This window comes from Corvus cornix, chromosome Z, assembly GCF_000738735.6.
Source record: "Corvus cornix cornix isolate S_Up_H32 chromosome Z, ASM73873v5, whole genome shotgun sequence".
Classification (NCBI taxonomy): Eukaryota; Metazoa; Chordata; class Aves; order Passeriformes; family Corvidae; genus Corvus; species Corvus cornix.
Genome location: NC_046357.1, coordinates 41860440 through 41878637, shown reverse-complemented (window position 1 = coordinate 41878637; position 18198 = coordinate 41860440). Strand labels below are relative to the sequence as shown.

General features: G+C 37.5%; 1 protein-coding gene across 3 annotated transcripts in view; it reads left to right on the top strand.

Annotated features, from left to right (window-relative positions):
- Positions 1-18198, top strand: part of FBN2 (fibrillin 2) — a 119471-nt gene that overhangs the window by 74938 nt on the left and 26335 nt on the right. For all 3 annotated transcript variants that reach the window (XM_039567475.1, XM_039567474.1, XM_039567473.1), the window contains 16 exons: positions 410-538; positions 1692-1817; positions 2496-2621; positions 3511-3633; positions 3753-3878; positions 4472-4597; positions 5586-5708; positions 6832-6954; positions 8506-8631; positions 10760-10882; positions 11102-11224; positions 11492-11653; positions 12662-12730; positions 13368-13493; positions 14215-14340; positions 14861-15013. In XM_039567475.1, coding sequence (XP_039423409.1) covers positions 410-538; positions 1692-1817; positions 2496-2621; positions 3511-3633; positions 3753-3878; positions 4472-4597; positions 5586-5708; positions 6832-6954; positions 8506-8631; positions 10760-10882; positions 11102-11224; positions 11492-11653; positions 12662-12730; positions 13368-13493; positions 14215-14340; positions 14861-15013 — 2010 coding nt within the window. The remainder of the gene's footprint in view (positions 1-409; positions 539-1691; positions 1818-2495; positions 2622-3510; positions 3634-3752; positions 3879-4471; positions 4598-5585; positions 5709-6831; positions 6955-8505; positions 8632-10759; positions 10883-11101; positions 11225-11491; positions 11654-12661; positions 12731-13367; positions 13494-14214; positions 14341-14860; positions 15014-18198) is intronic.

Genomic DNA, 18198 nt, shown 5'->3' with positions numbered 1-18198 from the left:
GTAAGCTTATAATGCTATGACTGGATAAGTATCTTCATAATAATCAAATGATAATCAATGGCACTGTAGTCGTGGAGTCAGTTGATACCTCTGTGACAATGACATCTTGTAATTTCTTACACTTAATTATTTCCTTAAGAATCTAACCGTAAATTACACTTAATAGAGGCAGACTTGTTGCACAGTTTATTGGGACCTGAGAGCTCTGAAGACACAACCTTACGAATCTTTCATGGACTGTTTCACATAATCAGATTTTTCTATAAGTAATTTGTTTTTGTCTTTGATTTGCATACTGTATATGATTTCTGTAGACTTAATTTATAGTAGCCAAGTGTTCATTTCTGTGAAAAGCAGGATAACCTTAAACCCAGTTTGATTTTTCTACCTCTCCACTGCTATGAAACAGACATTGATGAGTGCAGGATCTCCCCAGACTTGTGTGGAAGTGGTGCTTGTGTCAACACTCCTGGCAGCTTTGAGTGTGAGTGCTTTGCTGGCTACGAAAGTGGATTTATGATGATGAAGAACTGCATGGGTAAGTGTTGCCAGGGTGCCCTGGAGACTCCATTTGCTGTGCAAAGCCTGGCTGTTCTCTGAACTGTACAAACTCTGCCACACTGACACTTCAGATGTGTCATTATTGTGACTTCATGAGCACGAGTCAGACATGCAGTTTATAGGACAGATAACTGAATTAAGTCTATAGCCTTGCTTGTTCTTTATGCTAATTACTTATACCCTTAAGAGATGCTTATTCTGTACAGTTGTTTTAGAATAGCAGCAACTCTTCACACAATTCATTTAAAAACTGCTGATGGGGTACCCAAATATATGGTAAAGCTAGGAATAGAAATCTGAAGTTTCAAAAGCAGTGTCATTCCCTTTTCACTGATTCTTCTAGGACTCAAGAAATTCTCACAGCATTTTCTGGAAAAAAATTACATCTCTTTAACCTATTTAAAGTTGTAAGAATAGATCTGGAGACACCAAAAGTTACTGGTCACCTTAAAAAATATTGACTTAGACTCCTGTCACCTTTGCTTGTTTTCCTGCAAATTGTGATACTTCTAGACTTTCCTGGGAGTCCAAAAGTGTAAGTGCATCCTCCACCTTGAACATCTTTTGGGCACATTTCTCTCCATCCTCACCAGCAGTGTTAGCTGGTTTTATCAGGTTTGTGAGTCAAATGTTCAGTTTGCCTTTATAAGCTGTGACAAGAGTGTTTTACACCCACACCATGGCATACACAGGGATTGCCAAACTGAGGAGCCATTCAGGTAAAAATTGACACACAAACATCCCCGTAACTGCATCCATAGAGAACAATTTCAGTGCATACATAAACAGGTGTCTGGTTGCATTAAGAATCATTAAAAAAACCAGAAAACAATCATACATTTTCATAAAGGGCAACATCCAAACAGTTGCTGCCTTTGCTTGTGTCTTGTGTCTCACTGAATACCTAATTATAAATAATGAATTTCTGGTTTTCTTGAGAGGAAAAATATCCATCTTTAGAGTTAATAATAATTTACAGCTTTTTGTTTTCCCTGTTGTGCAGCATGAGGAAAGGAGCAACACCATGAAACAATCCTTTTGTTTCGTCACTTGTAGATGCTGGGAATTGCTTTTTTCTTCGTTGCCTCTTAGTAATGATTTTATATTTGCGCATCATGGTTTCTTTGCAGATATAGACGAGTGTGAACGCAACCCTCTGCTGTGCAGAGGTGGCACCTGTGTGAACACTGAGGGGAGTTTTCGGTGTGACTGTCCCCTGGGGCATGAGCTGTCACCATCACAGGAGGAATGCTTAGGTGAGTTTCAATAATCTTCAGCTTGGAGAATGGTTATTTCTGCTGTGAAAACGTCCAGTCCCTGGCAAGGGTGGGTCCCAGGAATCTCTTAAACAAATAAATGTTCCTGCTTTACATGAGTATTTTCAAATCAAAATCTGAAATCCTGTAAAATCCTCAGTAATGATGTTGATTCCAAAGAAGAATGTTTTAGTAGGCCTCTTAGGGGTTATTTAGCAACTCAAAGGACTGTACCACTCATGGGAGCAGCTTTAATCAGTCACAAAAAAGTGTTGTCCCTCGATGAAATGCATCTCTCCTTTTAGCACATAATTCACCAAAATTATGAAAAAAAAAAGAAAAAAAAAAAAGAAAAAGAAAAGGCCAAAAAAGAAGCATATTATCTCTTTGGCTTATTTTCTTGATGGAAAATAGCAGACTTGGTAATTAATGCCCACAGCAGAGGCTGTAACTAATGCTCAGAGATGTGAATCAGGGAAGATCAATCTTTGGACAGTGGTTTAAATGTGCTGTGCAGAACTCCATTCCTTGAACTGGAACATGCCAAGAACAAGAAAGAAATTGAACGAACCTGAAAGCCACCAACTTGCAGTATTACCTCTCACTCTCCTTGGAATTTGAGCTGTCAGAACTGTTAAATATTCTGACTTGCAACTGATATGAATGATTCTTCCCCAGATGTAAATGAGTGCTCACTGAGTGACAGTCTCTGCAGAAACGGCAAGTGTGTGAACATGGTTGGGACATACCAGTGCTTCTGTGACTCTGGGTACCAGCCCACTCCTGACAGGCAAGGATGCACAGGCAAGTGTTGTGCACCTGCACGTGTGACTTTGTGCTTCAGCTCCATTGTTCCGTCTGTCCTTGTTTTTATTTAATTTCATACCTTCCTTTTGAAAATAGTCAGGGCTGTCTTCTCATCTGCTATGAGAGTTATCATGAACTATTGTGGACTCAGAAATACAAAGAAGGTGTAAAAAGATGGTTGCTATACTGAACTCTGCAGAACACTTTGTGAGGAATTATTCTTACTGTACTACTCCATTAAAATCAGAGGCTTGAGCTAACAACCAGAAAATACTGCTAGATTTCTTGATCAAGCAAGAAAAGCCCCATGCACTGATGGTTTCTCTTTCACTTTTTCTCCTTATCATATGCATCTCTTAAATCCTTCACTATAATAATACTGAATTATGTAGTTGCCAGCATATCAACCCGTTGCAAAGGAGAACAGCAGTACTGAGAGGGTTTTTTATTTGCTTGTTACGGTTCTTTATAAAAAAAATATTAATTTGTTCTACATTTCAAACTTGAAGTTTCTCAAGGTTCCTTTCCCTTTCCTTTCCCTTTCCCTTTCCCTTTCCCTTTCCCTTTCCCTTTCCCTTTCGCTTTCGCTTTCGCTTTCGCTTTCCCTTCCCTTTCCCTTCCCTTTCCCTTCCTGTTTTTTTTGTGCTTTTTTCCACACCCCTAGCAACACACAGGAAGAAAATCGACATTTAACATAGCCACTTGCTCCCACAGAGGAACAAGCAGTTGAAAGAGGGAAAAATGAACAAAATGTGAATCAGAGACAGTAGAATGAGAATAAAAATTCAAAATGGAACCACTCATAAACTGTTTCATGTAAAATGTAAGAGAATATGGTTTATTTCTTATAAAAGTAGACTTACTGCTACCAGTATTGCTTCCCCAGATATTGATGAGTGTATGATAATGAATGGAGGCTGTGACACCCACTGCACTAACTCAGAAGGCAGCTATGAGTGCAGCTGCAGTGATGGCTATGCTCTGATGCCAGATGTCAGGACATGTGCAGGTAGGTTTTTATACCTTAAAAGCTCCAGCATCCTATCTTTCAGCCAGAATCAATGTGGTGTGCTAGCTCATCTGTGCCAGAGTGACAGAATTATCTGTTTGGGTTTTTTTTCCCCTCAGATATTGATGAATGTGAAAACAATCCAGATATCTGTGATGGTGGGCAGTGTACAAATATCCCAGGGGAATATCGCTGTCTCTGTTACGATGGATTTATGGTTTCTATAGACATGAAGACTTGTGTTGGTGAGTAGCCATGTGCAACAAACTTGGTGCAAGTCTAAAAATCGGGCAGCTTGTGTTTCAAGATGTTCTTTCTGCTGAGTCCTTGAAAGTGGGTATTGAAATTATGTACGTTATAAAAAGAAATAACCTGTATGCCTTGTTGGTAAGTCCTTAAAAATGAACCAGATCACACAGTTAAAAAAATATTCGGGGTGATTTTACTATAATGGAACACATGTATTGAGAAAGGATTAGCTGAGGGGTCCAGAAAGGGGGACTTCAAAAATTGTTCTTTGGAGGAAAATTGTTATGATCAAAAATATGTTTTAAGGAAATTATTTTAAGTGATTCTTGCAAGAAAAAATTTACTTCATAGTCCCTTAAATAGCATTCAAAAAAATGTGAAAACAACTAATATTTGTTTTAACACAAAATAGTGGTATTTGGACTGCATTTATCCTTACTTGTTTTAGGGAATTTGCAGAGTGGAACAGCTGAAATATATTATGATTAAGAAAAATAAATGCCTCATGTAGTAGATATTTTCACCTGAAATAAAGTGTTCCAAAATGACAATAATGTCCAACTAATATTTAATTCATATTCACCTATAGATGTGAATGAATGTGATTTGAATTCCAACATCTGCATGTTTGGGGAGTGCGAAAACACCAAGGGCTCCTTCATTTGTCACTGTCAAGTCGGGTATTCAGTCAAGAAAGGAACCACAGGGTGCACAGGTAAAGCAGATTTCCAGTGAGTGTGTCACATATATTGGTTGGCTTCCAGGTAAAAAAAATACACAAGTGTTCACACACAAGAGAGAGATTGGTATCTGTATATATTTATATATATATATGAGTCTTTCACATATGCTAGCGCATGCCAGACTTTTAAATGGACTGTTCCTTCACCAGTATCAATTCTGAAGGCCCCTTACATAACTGATTTTAAAGGTTTTATCAGTACAGGTTGTGTGAACACCCGTGTTACAGAACGTGGCTTGGGGAGGCAGGGCTGCAGTTGTGTTGGAAGTATTTTATCAGTGCTCATTTGTCATATGTACCTGGAGGATGAACTCATCTCTCGACTCAAGCTGCAGGAAATGACCATGAGGTCTAAGGAAAGAACAAGAGGGAAAAAAAGTAAACAAAAAAAGTGAACAACCTGTGCCAACAATTTTTAAAGATCTGTAGTCCCTCATAGTCACTCTACAAGTTCCTGTGATAGTTAAGCAGTACTTTGTCTTCTGCAAGGTGGGTTCACTGCTCTCAAGAATCCAGCCTCATCCAGAATTAGTCTTGTGGGAACATTGACAGAATTTCTCCTACAATTTGGTGTTTAGGAATTTGTTCTATAACTACTATAACCCTGCACATACAATTTTTTTCATAACTAGAAGGTGCCTGTGCACCCAAAGACCTCATCCCAGTTTTAGACATAAAAAGATCAGCATATTTCGTATTTCTGGAAAAATATAGTTAATTGCAAGCTGAAAACCACTTGCAGGAAAGCAGACTGTCATGTTTACAAACAAAGAGCAAAAATAAAATGCAGTTTTCACTCCTTTTTAGTAATACAGAATACAAAATATCTTGCTTGAATTATTCTGTGCTTTTAAACATTAGTTTTTTAAAGGACTGCAAACCTTCACAGTGGAAATATGTGAAAGGAACAGAATTTTTAATATTCAGATGTGAATACTGATAGTCTGTTTTGTGCTTGCAGATGTGAATGAGTGTGAAACTGGAGCTCACAACTGTGACATGCATGCCTCATGTGTCAATGTGCCAGGAAGTTTTAAATGCAGTTGCAGAGAAGGTTGGGCTGGAAATGGCATTAAGTGTATTGGTAAGTATATGGAAAATAACGCTTTTTTCTCTCTCCCCTCCCACCTTTTTCTTTTCTGAAAGCATGTAATGTGACTGTGTGATTAGTCCATTAGAAACAAAGAATTATTCTTTTGTCTGCTGTACCCTGTGGTTAGATGGGTATGAAAGATTCTTATGTTCCACAGGTTTGTATTTTGAAGAAAAAAAATCTCTTTTCTATCTCAGAAACTTGACTGTATAACATTTAATGAATTAACTACATATTTTACAAAGTCGAAATACAACTGCTACTAGAATGTGCAAAAAAAAAAAATTGAATGTGTTTTATGATTTACTGTTAGTAAGATATTTCCATAACTTCAGACATTTTTTAGTAGATGTCCTGTAGTATATCTAGTTTATAGACCCCTGATATAAAGCAGGTTGGATTGGAGGAGTGGGAAACATGTAACTGCTTTTGCTGGGCTGCTAGAGTTGCATATGACCCCTTGCCTTCATGCTTTACTTTGGTGAGTGAAAGATTGTAATACTTGCTTTTTTGTTTTCAGAACATTTTGGGATTTATGGAAGAGGAGCATCATTTAACAATTAGGCTTTGTTGATGTAATGTGCTAAAGAAAATCACTGTAGTATGAGATTTCTTGTTTCTTCTTCATTTTTTTTTATTTTTCTTCCTTTTTTATTTTTCTTTTTTTATTATTTTTTGCCCACATTGACATTCAAGTGAATAGCTGGCATCAACTCTCATGCAGTTGCATTGTTTTCACTTTCTTCTACTATTTGAGGAGACTTTGTAAATAAGTGACAGGTTTTTACCTCACTGGTTTCTTTGGTTCCAATTTTATTGTAGCTATTTTTGAATTCAAGCTCTTTAACAGGATATTAACATCCAAGTAACAAGTCAGTTGAATTCCATCTGTTGCTCAGAAATATTTTGCCCAGTCCCACGCGTTTCAATTCAAAGGAAGAAGTATTAAAATGGAGTCACTATAGATTAACCCTGTATCATCTAGCAATAAATTTGTGTCTTTATGGAGACATAAACCATGTTTGCAGTTGTGCTGGTTAGCTTGGCAGTTAATTGCCAGCCAGGTGTACTAATTGCTGTGCTGCTGCCTGCACTTTCTGACCCCGATGTGCAGATCTTGATGAGTGCTCTAATGGGACCCAGCGGTGCAGCGCCAACGCTCAGTGTGTGAACAGCCCGGGCTCCTACCACTGTGCCTGTGCAGAGGGATTCACTGGAGACGGCTTTACCTGCTCTGGTAAGGAGTTTTGTGAAACCTGACCTGTCCCAGGTTGTTCTTCTCCTGTACGGAACCTTTGTGAATTAGACCTAAGCCCAAAGTGCGAGACAATAAAAATGTGAAAGTGTCATTAAAGATCAAGATTCTTCCTGTCTGCATAAGAAATGCTGACAAAGGAACCTGATTGTTCTTTTGACTTGTGTGCCAGTTGGACCCACTGGGTTCATTTGTTGGGTGAAGTTCCTGTCTGCTGCTTCTTCCTCCTCCTCATCTTCATGGCATTTATTTTGAACACGAATGTCCTGCTTTAAGCAGCCCCTCTAATCAAGAATACTGAATACCAGCTCTGTTATACTTCCTCTCTCTGTCATCATCTATTTTCCCCTCAGTCTATTAGTAGAACAGGATGTGATCATTAACACAGGACTTCTTAAAAAGAAAAACAAACCTGCAGTTAAAAACCACTGCTGTGATATCTGTGTTTAAATTTGTAGGTGAGTGGTCACTCTTAAGAATGGACACTGTTATTCACACAGTGAGTGACTCAACATAAACTGGCACTTATTATATAAAGTGTAAAGATTTAATATTAAATATTAATTATAATACTATGTCTTGGGCTGCTCTGGTCTTTATCTCCACAGAGTGGAGATGCAACATTTTCTCTGTTGTTGACTTTTCACATCTTGTATTTAGTCAGCATATTTAAAGGTTTGAAGGAATGCATCCTAACGATAGTAAAATACTTAGAAAACTACTGTGAGTGCATTCATAATTGGCTAGCTGGCTAATTATAAATAAAAATTAATTTACATCTTAAAGAGAAGGTTTTCTGATTAGCAGTGTAAAGTTTTTTATTTGGCAATAAGGACCTTCAAATATGACTTGTTTTTGTATTTCAAGTTTTTGGTTCATGAGCACAAAGTTTTATCCCTATATTGTACTAAGTATGGACTAATAAAAAGAAGAAGGCACATAAAAATTTCTTTGGACAGTCATAAGCATACCTGACAAAATTATGACTTCTTATGATGACTGCAATGATGAATGCCCTCTGTCATTCTCTTTCTTTATAGCTCTTTTGGAGAGTACTACAAGAATTCCTACTGTGCAAGCAGTACTTGTAATGTTCATCATCCTCAAAGATTATTTTCTAAAATGAATATGATAATAATTTTCTGTGTATGATTCACTTAGGAAAATTTGCCTTTTGAATGTTTTTTATGTCAAAATAGCATAGCAATATATACCAGGAGGCAAAGTTTTGTCTTTTTAAGCAAGGTATTTAATTATTTGTCAAGGTTAGTAGTATTGAATCTTAAATCTTGCATAATTATAAAAATATATCATCTGTTAATGAAAAACAAGGAATAAGGAATCGTGGCAAGGTGAAAAGAATAATTTTGGAAATTGTGTTTGGTTTTCTGCATTCTTTCAATTTACTTCAGTGTATGTTTTGTTTTATAACTTCAGTGCTCAACAGCACTATTTCTTTGAACATCAGGATATCTTTATGTGCTTTTGCTAGTGAAACCTGCAGTTTCAGAGCGGTTTTCCTGTCTTCCACAGATGTTGATGAATGTGCAGAGAATGTCAACCTGTGTGAAAATGGGCAGTGCCTGAATGCCCCCGGTGCCTTTCGCTGTGAGTGTGAGATGGGGTTCGCTCCTGCCTCTGACAGCAAGTCCTGCCAAGGTGAGCTGCTGCTCCCTCAGTTTTGTTCTCTGAGTTAGGGTTGGCTGCTCTGAAGCAAAGAACAAGGAACAGAACCTCAAGCTGGAAGCAGAGAAATCACCACATGTTTCACATATAAGAAATTTCTTCAATGTGAATTATGTTGAAGGTTGCTTTCATCTTTTTATGAAGTTTTCCTGGCCTTCATCCATAAATCGCAAAGTAGAGGTTTGCCTCAGCAATTTTGCTTTTTTTTTTTTAATTCCTTTTTTTCACCGTTGGATAGTGTGTAGAAAATCCTGTGTTATCTTTCTGGTCCAGTTCAGCTTCTATTCCCCATTGTGTTCTTATACTTTTTGTTTTTGTTGTTTGATATGACTGTACAGTAGATAAAAACATTTTAGCTGGATCCCCAAAACTTTTAAACTTACTTCAAATTTGATGGTGGAAACCACGTAACATCTTACGAAATTAAAATTCTTGGTGAGATATGAAAAACGAGTTTCAAAATGTCATCTGTAATATTCAGCCAGAGCATGGCATGTTCTAACATTCAGGTGTACATGTATGAATCAGACTTCAGAATAATTCAGGTGCTTCTGAGGAATTACCTGTGCCACTGTGTAGTCAGATTTGTTAATCATTACCAGCTACTGTCAGTCGTCTTTACTGAATTTCTTGGTGCAGCTCAGTTGTATTACAGTGATGCCAATGGTCTCGAAAAAAATCCTCTAATAGGTCCAATCTATTCCAGCCAACCAATGTTCTGAAAAACAATGTAATTCTAATTTTTGGGTCAGTGTGTTACCAATAGTTGAAAGATTTTGGAGAAATGCTTGATATATTACTGTGATTCCAGCAGAGATCTGAAAGAATTCCATTGATTAAACTGTGCTGTTGGAGAACTAGAATATCTGGGTGCTGAATACTTAAAAGAAGTTATCCTTTCTTTCTTTCATTTTGAAGTTGATATATTAATTTGTCCTATGACAGGGGGAGTCCTTGTCTGATTTCTACAATCAAGGGGCAAAATCCAAAGTCTTGATTTAATTGTGTATTAAAGTGCATTAATTGTAATACAAATCATTAATCCACTTTCCTCAGAAGTCCATTGCGATGTCAGAACATTAGCTTCTCAATGACCCAATTTGGAGGTCATTCCATGGCTGTACTCCAGGGTGTTTATAAATTTTAATTCCCAGATTAAATTGACTCAGGACTTTTGGATGTTAAGCATTCGTTTTCCATAAAAAAAATGTGTCTCTCAAATTGCCCTCAGAAGTTAACCTTTCTCATATGTTCTCAACCTCTGGTTGAGACAATCTGGCCAGGTTGAAAGTAGATATTTTATTGCTGTAATAATTTTAATACCCCTTTTGCACATCTTGTGCAAAATTAGTTCATCAGTAGAGCACTGTACTCAGAATGTCAAATTAAAATTTGGCTGTGCTTTGTAAAATGATATTAATGCTTTCCACTTCCCTGTCTCTGCTAAAAATAATTCACTGGTACATGCCAGAATTGCATTTGCCTTTTCCACAGCTGCTTTATTCTGGCAACGTAAAAAGTCTTGCTGTCTGACAGTACATGGAGGGATTTTTTTCCACTCTTATCCTACTTAACTTCAGCTCAGAAGTCTTTTACAGTTTGTGCCTAAAACCATAGCTTTGCAGTCTGTGCTGTAGGTGTTCAACACTTTTCTACACCATAGCTGACAAAATCATCCAATTTTCTGTCAGTGTCTTTCAACTTGATTTCACCTTCAATTTAGATGAGCATGTAGGCATTTTAGCTCATCTGTCTGTAGTTACTACATAATTATTTTAATATGGGCTTGAGAAAATCACAGATAATTCTTACTTCCTGTATTCCTATTTTTCCTGTATTCTTCCTCCAAGGAGATGTGACTGTTGATGCCTACACCCTCTCTTTCTTCGTATTACACTTTCTTTACAAATACAAATTCACAAATAAAAATTCTGTGTAGTATTCTACATGACCTCAGAAATGTTAGTTTTTAAAATATATTGCATGTGTCTCCTTTTGCTTTTAGCAGTATGACACGTAATGATAATAACAGCAATAATAATAACATTAATAATAATATAGTAATGCTTTTTAACTTTCTCTTCTTAATATATTTCTTCAGACACCGATGAATGCTCCTTCCAGAATATTTGTGTGTTTGGCACCTGCAATAATCTCCCAGGAATGTTTCGCTGTATCTGTGATGATGGCTATGAACTAGATAGAACTGGGGGAAACTGCACAGGTAAATCATTGCTTTTCAGAAAAATGTCAGATAAAAGGGTGGCTTCTTATATATGCAGATGGACAAAGTTTATTCTTAGCTCTTTGGTGAATTATTTGTAAAACTTCAGTTTCAACTAAAATTCACTTGCATTTGAAATTTTCTTGCTCTGTTGTCTTAGAAAGTAAAATTGTTGTTTATCCAGTGAGCAGATTTATGCATGTAGCTTCCCTATTTTAGATATCGATGAATGTGCCGATCCCATTAATTGTGTTAATGGTCTTTGTGTAAACACTCCTGGAAGATACGAGTGCAATTGTCCTCCAGACTTCCAGCTTAATCCTACTGGAGTGGGTTGTGTGGGTAAGTAAAAGCTTCCTGAAGTATCACTTTAGAAGTCACTGCTTTTATGCAAATAAGGATAGAAATAATAGTTCCACAATGCTGCATCTCCTTTTATATAGTTTTTAGTGTTGTCTCTCTCGACATCAGTAGCTATTAATGTTCTTGAAGTGCCAATGACTTTGAGAGCACAATTTTACTGAATTCCTCCTCCTAGGTAAGGAATTACCTGCTGTTCTTTCCCTGGATCATTGTGTGCAGCTGTAATCACGTGTGCTTTTTACATAGATAACCGTGTGGGCAGTTGCTACCTGAAGTATGGACCGAGAGGGGATGGGGGCCTGTCCTGCAACACTGAGATTGGGGTTGGAGTCAGTCGTTCCTCATGCTGCTGCTCGTTGGGAAAGGCCTGGGGGAACCCCTGTGAGACCTGTCCCCCTATAAACAGCAGTAAGGAAATGTTCTCGTGTTCTCATGGTGCTGTCTTACTTTGGAAGGGATGGAAAAAGTATTTATAGTCTTTTACTGTATTGTTGTACATTTGTCATGCAGGACAATTTCCCTGCCACTGTTGGAGGGACAGAGGTGCAGAGGTGTGGAGCTGAGCATCACAGGCCTGACCTTTAGTCTTCTGTGACAGACTTGGTTCTCACAGTAGTAAATCAGTGCTAACTTTAGAAGGCACTTGCCACTGCACCAGGTGATACTTTAGGTAGTTTTGGGTGCTTCATTTTGCTCTTACGGTTCTCCCATTTAAAAAAAAAAAAAAAATTAAGAAATTTTCAGATGAGAATGGAATAGAGTGCATACATCTGCTGGGCATTTTTGCTCAGCAGCTCCAGGCTGGTAGGGAAATAAATTAATTATGCTTAGAACTCAAATCATGGCTTTAATTTGGAGAGCTTCATTATTCTCCAAAGAAGAGCACTGATAACTGTTGTGTATTTGTGTCTAAGTCACTCCTGCGTACTTTCAGAACTGTTACCTAATGACAGTTATCAGTTTTGTAGAGCTTTGAAGTTCTTTAATGAATAATGCAACACAAATGTCAAGTGTGTTGTTCTTTACAGCCTCATAATAGTGGGAATTCCAAGTTTAACATCTTTATCAGTGGCATACTGACATATTAAAGAACTAATCAAAACAGAAAATATAGGCCTCTGTAAGGACACAGTATGGAAAAATCAATATTGTTCCTGCCTTCAGAGTATCTGAGATGATGGTAATAAAAGAAAGCAGAGCTCCTGATCTTACATTGTTTTTCTGTTAATCTAATGCACTTGATTTATTTAGTGTGAATAGTCAAAAAAGTAGTCAAATAGTAGTAGTCAAAAAAGTAGTCAAAAATGACTGTAGGGAAGAACACTTATTTAAAACACCAGTGACATTTTATGATTCTGTTGTCATAATTTTATTTTTATGAGACTGATAGGGTGTCTCTTGTTAACTTTACTTTAGCTGAATACAACACTCTCTGTCCAGGAGGGGAAGGATTCAGACCAAATCCCATCACTATTATTTTAGAAGGTGAGTTTCTCATAAATGACTGTGATGGCTGGTAATAATAATAATAATAAAAGGGTCATCTTTGAAGAGGAACTGCATTTCTCGGAAATCATTATAGTTAGTGCAAAGCAAAAACCACTATTAATGTGAATTGGAAAACAATGTGAAAAGGCACACAGCAAAAGAATATTGAAGAAGTCCAGCACCCTTTCAGTAGGAAAACAATCTCGTACATACCTTTTGTGTGCTTCCTTACTTATACTGGATTTCAAAATTATAAGCCATTTATGAAAATTATAGCTCATCAGCAGAAGATGCAAGTGTCAGGAATTATTCATCAGATAAAGCAGCTCTGGTTCCAATAAATGGGCAGAGATGAGGAATTAGATGCCAAATTCCTGTAAACAGGAATGGAACATGGGCTTAACAAGCTGAAACTGCTCCTTAGGGGGTGTTTGAACGGAAGAGAATGAGCATCTTATCCACGCATTCCTGGAGAGCAATTTAGAAGCAAAAAAACATCAAAAAAGCACACATGACAGTTCAAAGCTACTAGCTGGCAAAATTTCAGGGTAATACTTAAATTCTCTTCTTTGTTTTCATTCTGGAATGAAAATATGGTGACTTGTTTTTTTCGTTTCCTTTCCTCTGTTTTCAGACATTGATGAATGTCAGGAGCTGCCAGGTCTCTGCCAAGGTGGAAATTGCATCAATACTTTTGGCAGCTTCCAGTGTGAATGCCCAAAAGGCTACTACCTCAGTGAAGAGACAAGAATCTGTGAAGGTTGAGTCCCTTGAAGCCTCCTTCCCTGTTACAGTGCAGTTATTATGAAAACCATTAATTCTTAGCCTTAAATCCATAAGTGGGCACCCCACCCTTACCTAGAGTTTTCCCTGAAATCGTTATCTCTGGCACCAGTGATATGATTAGCACAAAGCTTGAAAGGCAACACTGGGATATAATAATGTTTTTCTACATGTTAGACCTCAGCTGTGTGTATTCAGTTAACTAAGGGATTATTAATAATTTCTGTCTTCAACACCTTGTATCCCCTGCAAGTTTTACTATGCTCCCTGCATGTTGAGTGTGAGAGTAGCAGCTGAATTTAGTCAGTGTTTGAAGTAAAGTTCATATTGGTTTTCCTTTTGTGTTTGAGATTTTTCACAACTGTTAGAATCAAAATTGTAAATTGACCCAAAAACTAAAAAGTGACTAACCCTGCCATGAGAAGAAGGTGTGAATATCTTCTGTGAAGTTGAATTGCTCCTATTTCAGTGGCAAGTTCAAGAACTTCGAGATTTTTTGGTGTGTATTGTCTTGCAGTTAAAAGAACTAAGGCTAGACTTAGAAGTTAAAATCAGAGCTGTATTTTCCAAGCTAGTCTTTAAATGAAGTATTTTGGTACCTTAGTGTGGTTTATTATGGTTGTATTTCTCTGAAACATTTGCTTGGACGTGGACCTCTTCTCCCTTGTTAATTGTAATGGTTTTTTCTTGGTCTCTAGATATTGATGAGTGTGTTGCACACCCTGGTGTCTGTGGTCCTGGCACCTGCTACAACACCTTGGGGAACTACACCTGCATTTGCCCACCTGAATATATGCAGGTGAACGGAGGACACAACTGCATGGGTATGCAAAATTTCATCTTTGCTACAATTGCATGAATATCAGACTGTCTGAGGGCCAGACCCTGTGCTTTGTATTTATTTTGACTATTTTTAGCTCCCAGTTGTGTCATGTTGTCAGGAAAGAGAGCCCAATGATTGGCATGCAGCATTCAAGGGCTCTTACTCCCTAACAGCGCTCACTGTTCACTGGTTTATTTTCACTGGTCCTTTCCAAACGGTGGGGCTTACCATGCAAATGGCTCTCATGAGTATCTACACTGTGTTTATGATTTTTTAGGAGTTTGCCTTTTCCCCCCATGCGTCTTTAAAGGAAAACAGAAAATATGTCACATAAGTCTGAAACAAAGACTGTCATCAACCCTTAAATTATTTTTAAATGCCTGTGTTTATGTTGCATTCAGAAAACAGAGTTAATTAATCATTGTCTGGGTTGGTAGGGGGTTGGTATTTACATAATATCATAATTATCATAATGTTGGTAGTGTTGGTTACTTCATAAGTGGTTCTTTTCTCACATCCAGACATGAGGAAAAGCTTTTGCTACAGAAGCTATAATGGAACCTCCTGTGAGAATGAACTGCCCTTCAATGTGACCAAAAGGATGTGCTGCTGCACATACAATATTGGGAAAGCCTGGAACAAACCTTGTGAGCCGTGTCCAACTCCAGGAATGGGTAAAGCCTTCTGTGGTCCCATTTTGTTACTTCCTTTCCTAATCTGCTGCTTTGACTAGTAACTAAAGTTAACATTTCATCCCGAAAGAAGTTTGAGCAATAGTACTGGTGTTGAAGATGCTGGCTGACCAGAGATACCCTCCTGTGTAGTCTGTCTTTCAGGATAATTAATTTAGGAGAGTGTAATTCAGCTCTTGGTAGTTGGAGACACATTTATCCTGATAGTCCTAGTCTGTCAGAACATCAAGACTGGGTTTCATTACTGACTGTAGGAAGCCTTTCTAGATTTTTCAGCTCTGTCTCACATCTGAGCATGGTCTGCATGTGAAAGCGTGGTTGCTTTCACATTACCTCTATTGAAGGTGACTGAACTTGCAAAAGCCCAGTAAGGAGGGCATTGCAATGGGAAGTAAAAAATTCTCTTCTGTAAATGGAGGTGAAAATAATAAAGGACAGTTCATTTTCAGTCAGTCTTTATGGAATTAATTTCCTGGAATAAAATACCCTTGAAAGCTCAAACCAGAAAAATCATTGGTGAAAGAATCACCAACTTGGAAGGAAACCTGATATTCATTGAAAGATTCTTTACATTTGAAAAAAAGAGCAAAGATGCCTAGATAAAACTAAAAAACTCAGGTGTTTTGTACAAACACAATTTATTATTTAATTCACTTGCCCCAAGTTTACTGGTTTAGTGTCACTAAAACTATGCCTCTGGTGCTGCGATTTTAAAATCATTTGTGATTGTATTACATCCATTCCAAGTAGTTTATCCTGGTGACATGAGGTAAACAACAGGAAATATAAGAAATATTTTTACCTCACAGTAAAGAGGAGGAAAATGGGACCGAAAGGAATAGAAACCAGCCTGCTCCTTCTCATTCTCCTTCTCAAATGGGAGGATGAAGGAATGCTCCTAGCAGTCAGAAATGGGAGATAGAACAATGTTGAGAGAGGAAATACATGTTTGCTACCACAGAGAGCTCATGAAATTCTTTCTCATAGTAATTTACCTAAATGTCATAAAATTGTCATCATGGTGACAACATGATGAGAAAAATACAGCAAACTGCTCGCAGGGATTCATGTAATTAATGTTCTTGTCTAGAAGAAATAATTAATTTTTTAAATTGGTGGCACTGACATTCTCAAAAACTTCTGCAACTTTTAGAGATTTGTTAAAACCAAAACTGCTTGGTATTGTCCAAGCAGTTATGGGGTTTAAATATATCCTGAAATATCTCAGTCTTGCCTTATTAGCTCTTCTAAATGACTTCACTGTGTTTGCAGGCATGCTTAGACCTTTTTCACCATGAAAAGGGATTGTGTGAGGGATCAAACACAACTTCCAAGTGTAAATGGTTGAACAGCTGCACTTACGTTCTGTTATCAGTTGTTTTGCAATCTGGGTGGGGACTACACATCACAGACAGGGCTTGGGAGACACTGACCTTAACCACACCACCAGACTGAGCCCAGAAGCTCATTAAGAGCATTGTTCTGCTCTGATGAGGATTGTAAGTGAACTTCACAGGCCAATACATTTGCATTTTTTTTTTCCTTGGTGACCAGAGCTCTTTCTTCCTTCTATATTTATGCTTTGCAATCAGTCTCTGTTTGATGACTTTAAGTAGTAAAGACTGTTTTGTTTGGATTTACAAGTTGTACAGGTCATAACCGTTAGCATACAGACTTTAAACAGAAATAATAGTTTTTCTTTGTTTGTTTTTTTACCCAAAGAAATGTAGAAAGCTGCTTCACTGCTAAGAGGTAACCAAGAATTTACAGAACTCTTTCATGGTTTGATAATTCCAGGAGTGGCTGATTTCCATTTTTTTTTCCTGTTATGTGACAGATCTTTTTGTTCTAAAAAATAGTAGTGATAAAAAATAGTGATAAGTAATTGGGGTTTTGAAATATTTTTAAAGTCACTCAGGCAAAGCCAAGCTTCCAGAAGGCAAATCTCTGGCATGTTTTTGTGTGGATATTTTGGCACTGTGTATAAATGCATTATCATACAATCCTTACCTAATTAATATGCTCTTCTTCTGCACAGTAAAAACTGGGGAAAAAAAAGAAGAGTGAAAAACTGAATTCAGTGAAATGCATGAAACATGGAGGTAGCATAACATAGAATGAAAGAAGGCCTTCAGTCCTTGGAGGCTTTCTTCATCCTCCCAAACCTGATGTGTTTTATCATGGGAGTAGGTGATCACTGCCCACTAGGACTGGGTAGTGAGCACCAGGCTCTGTTTTTGTTTGATATATTTACTGGCAGGTTTACTGACAGCAGTAAATGGCATAAATGTCCTTGCAGAAAAGAACTAGTTGCTAACTCTCAAATTTTACTTAGTAATATATAAAATATATTAGCGTAATAAATTATTCTACTAACATATATTAAAGATAGATCTATGAAAGAGCAGAAGATTGCTGGATGGTAAAGCACTGTGGCAGGCACTTCTGTGTGCAAGAATAATCTGGGTGAGCATTAAGCAGCCATTAAACAGTAGGACAGAAGAAAGGAGATAATGCTGATGTTCAGACATCCTCCTTGGCTTAGAGAAATTACTAAGAATGTCTAAATCTGGGAAAAATATTTTGCCAAATACCATTCTGAGCAATGATCAGCTAATTTTGCTAAAAATAAGGATGTTTGGTGTGAAGGAAGCATTCAATTTGTAATGGTCATTACACTTTACAGAATCATAAGCTGCTGAGGAGCTGCCATTAAAATGTAGATGATCAAGAAACTCAAACCACAGCTATTAAAGACATAAACTACCATTGCTCTACATTAAAGATCATTAGTTGCAGGAATACAGAAGGGTCTCCTTGTTTTTCTCTTTTTGGTGCTAGAATGATTTGTCAGGATTTCGGGTTTAGAGACTCACCAAAGACAGGCTCCATACTCTGCCTCCTGTTGGATAAAGAGGTGTCCTGTAGGTCCTCAGCAGCACCAGCACTGGGCCAAGCACTCATGGACATCTCCGGATATTCAGCTTCCAGAAACCCTCTGAATTTTATGTCAACCTAATGTTTTTGTAAATTTCACTCACTTTTTTGAAGCGTATTTTACCGTGGCCTAATGCCCTGAATGTACCAATACCTGCCACACACCTCGAAATGCTTCCTAGGCAGTAGTTTGGAAACTGAATATTGAAAAATACCTTTTTCTGGATAAG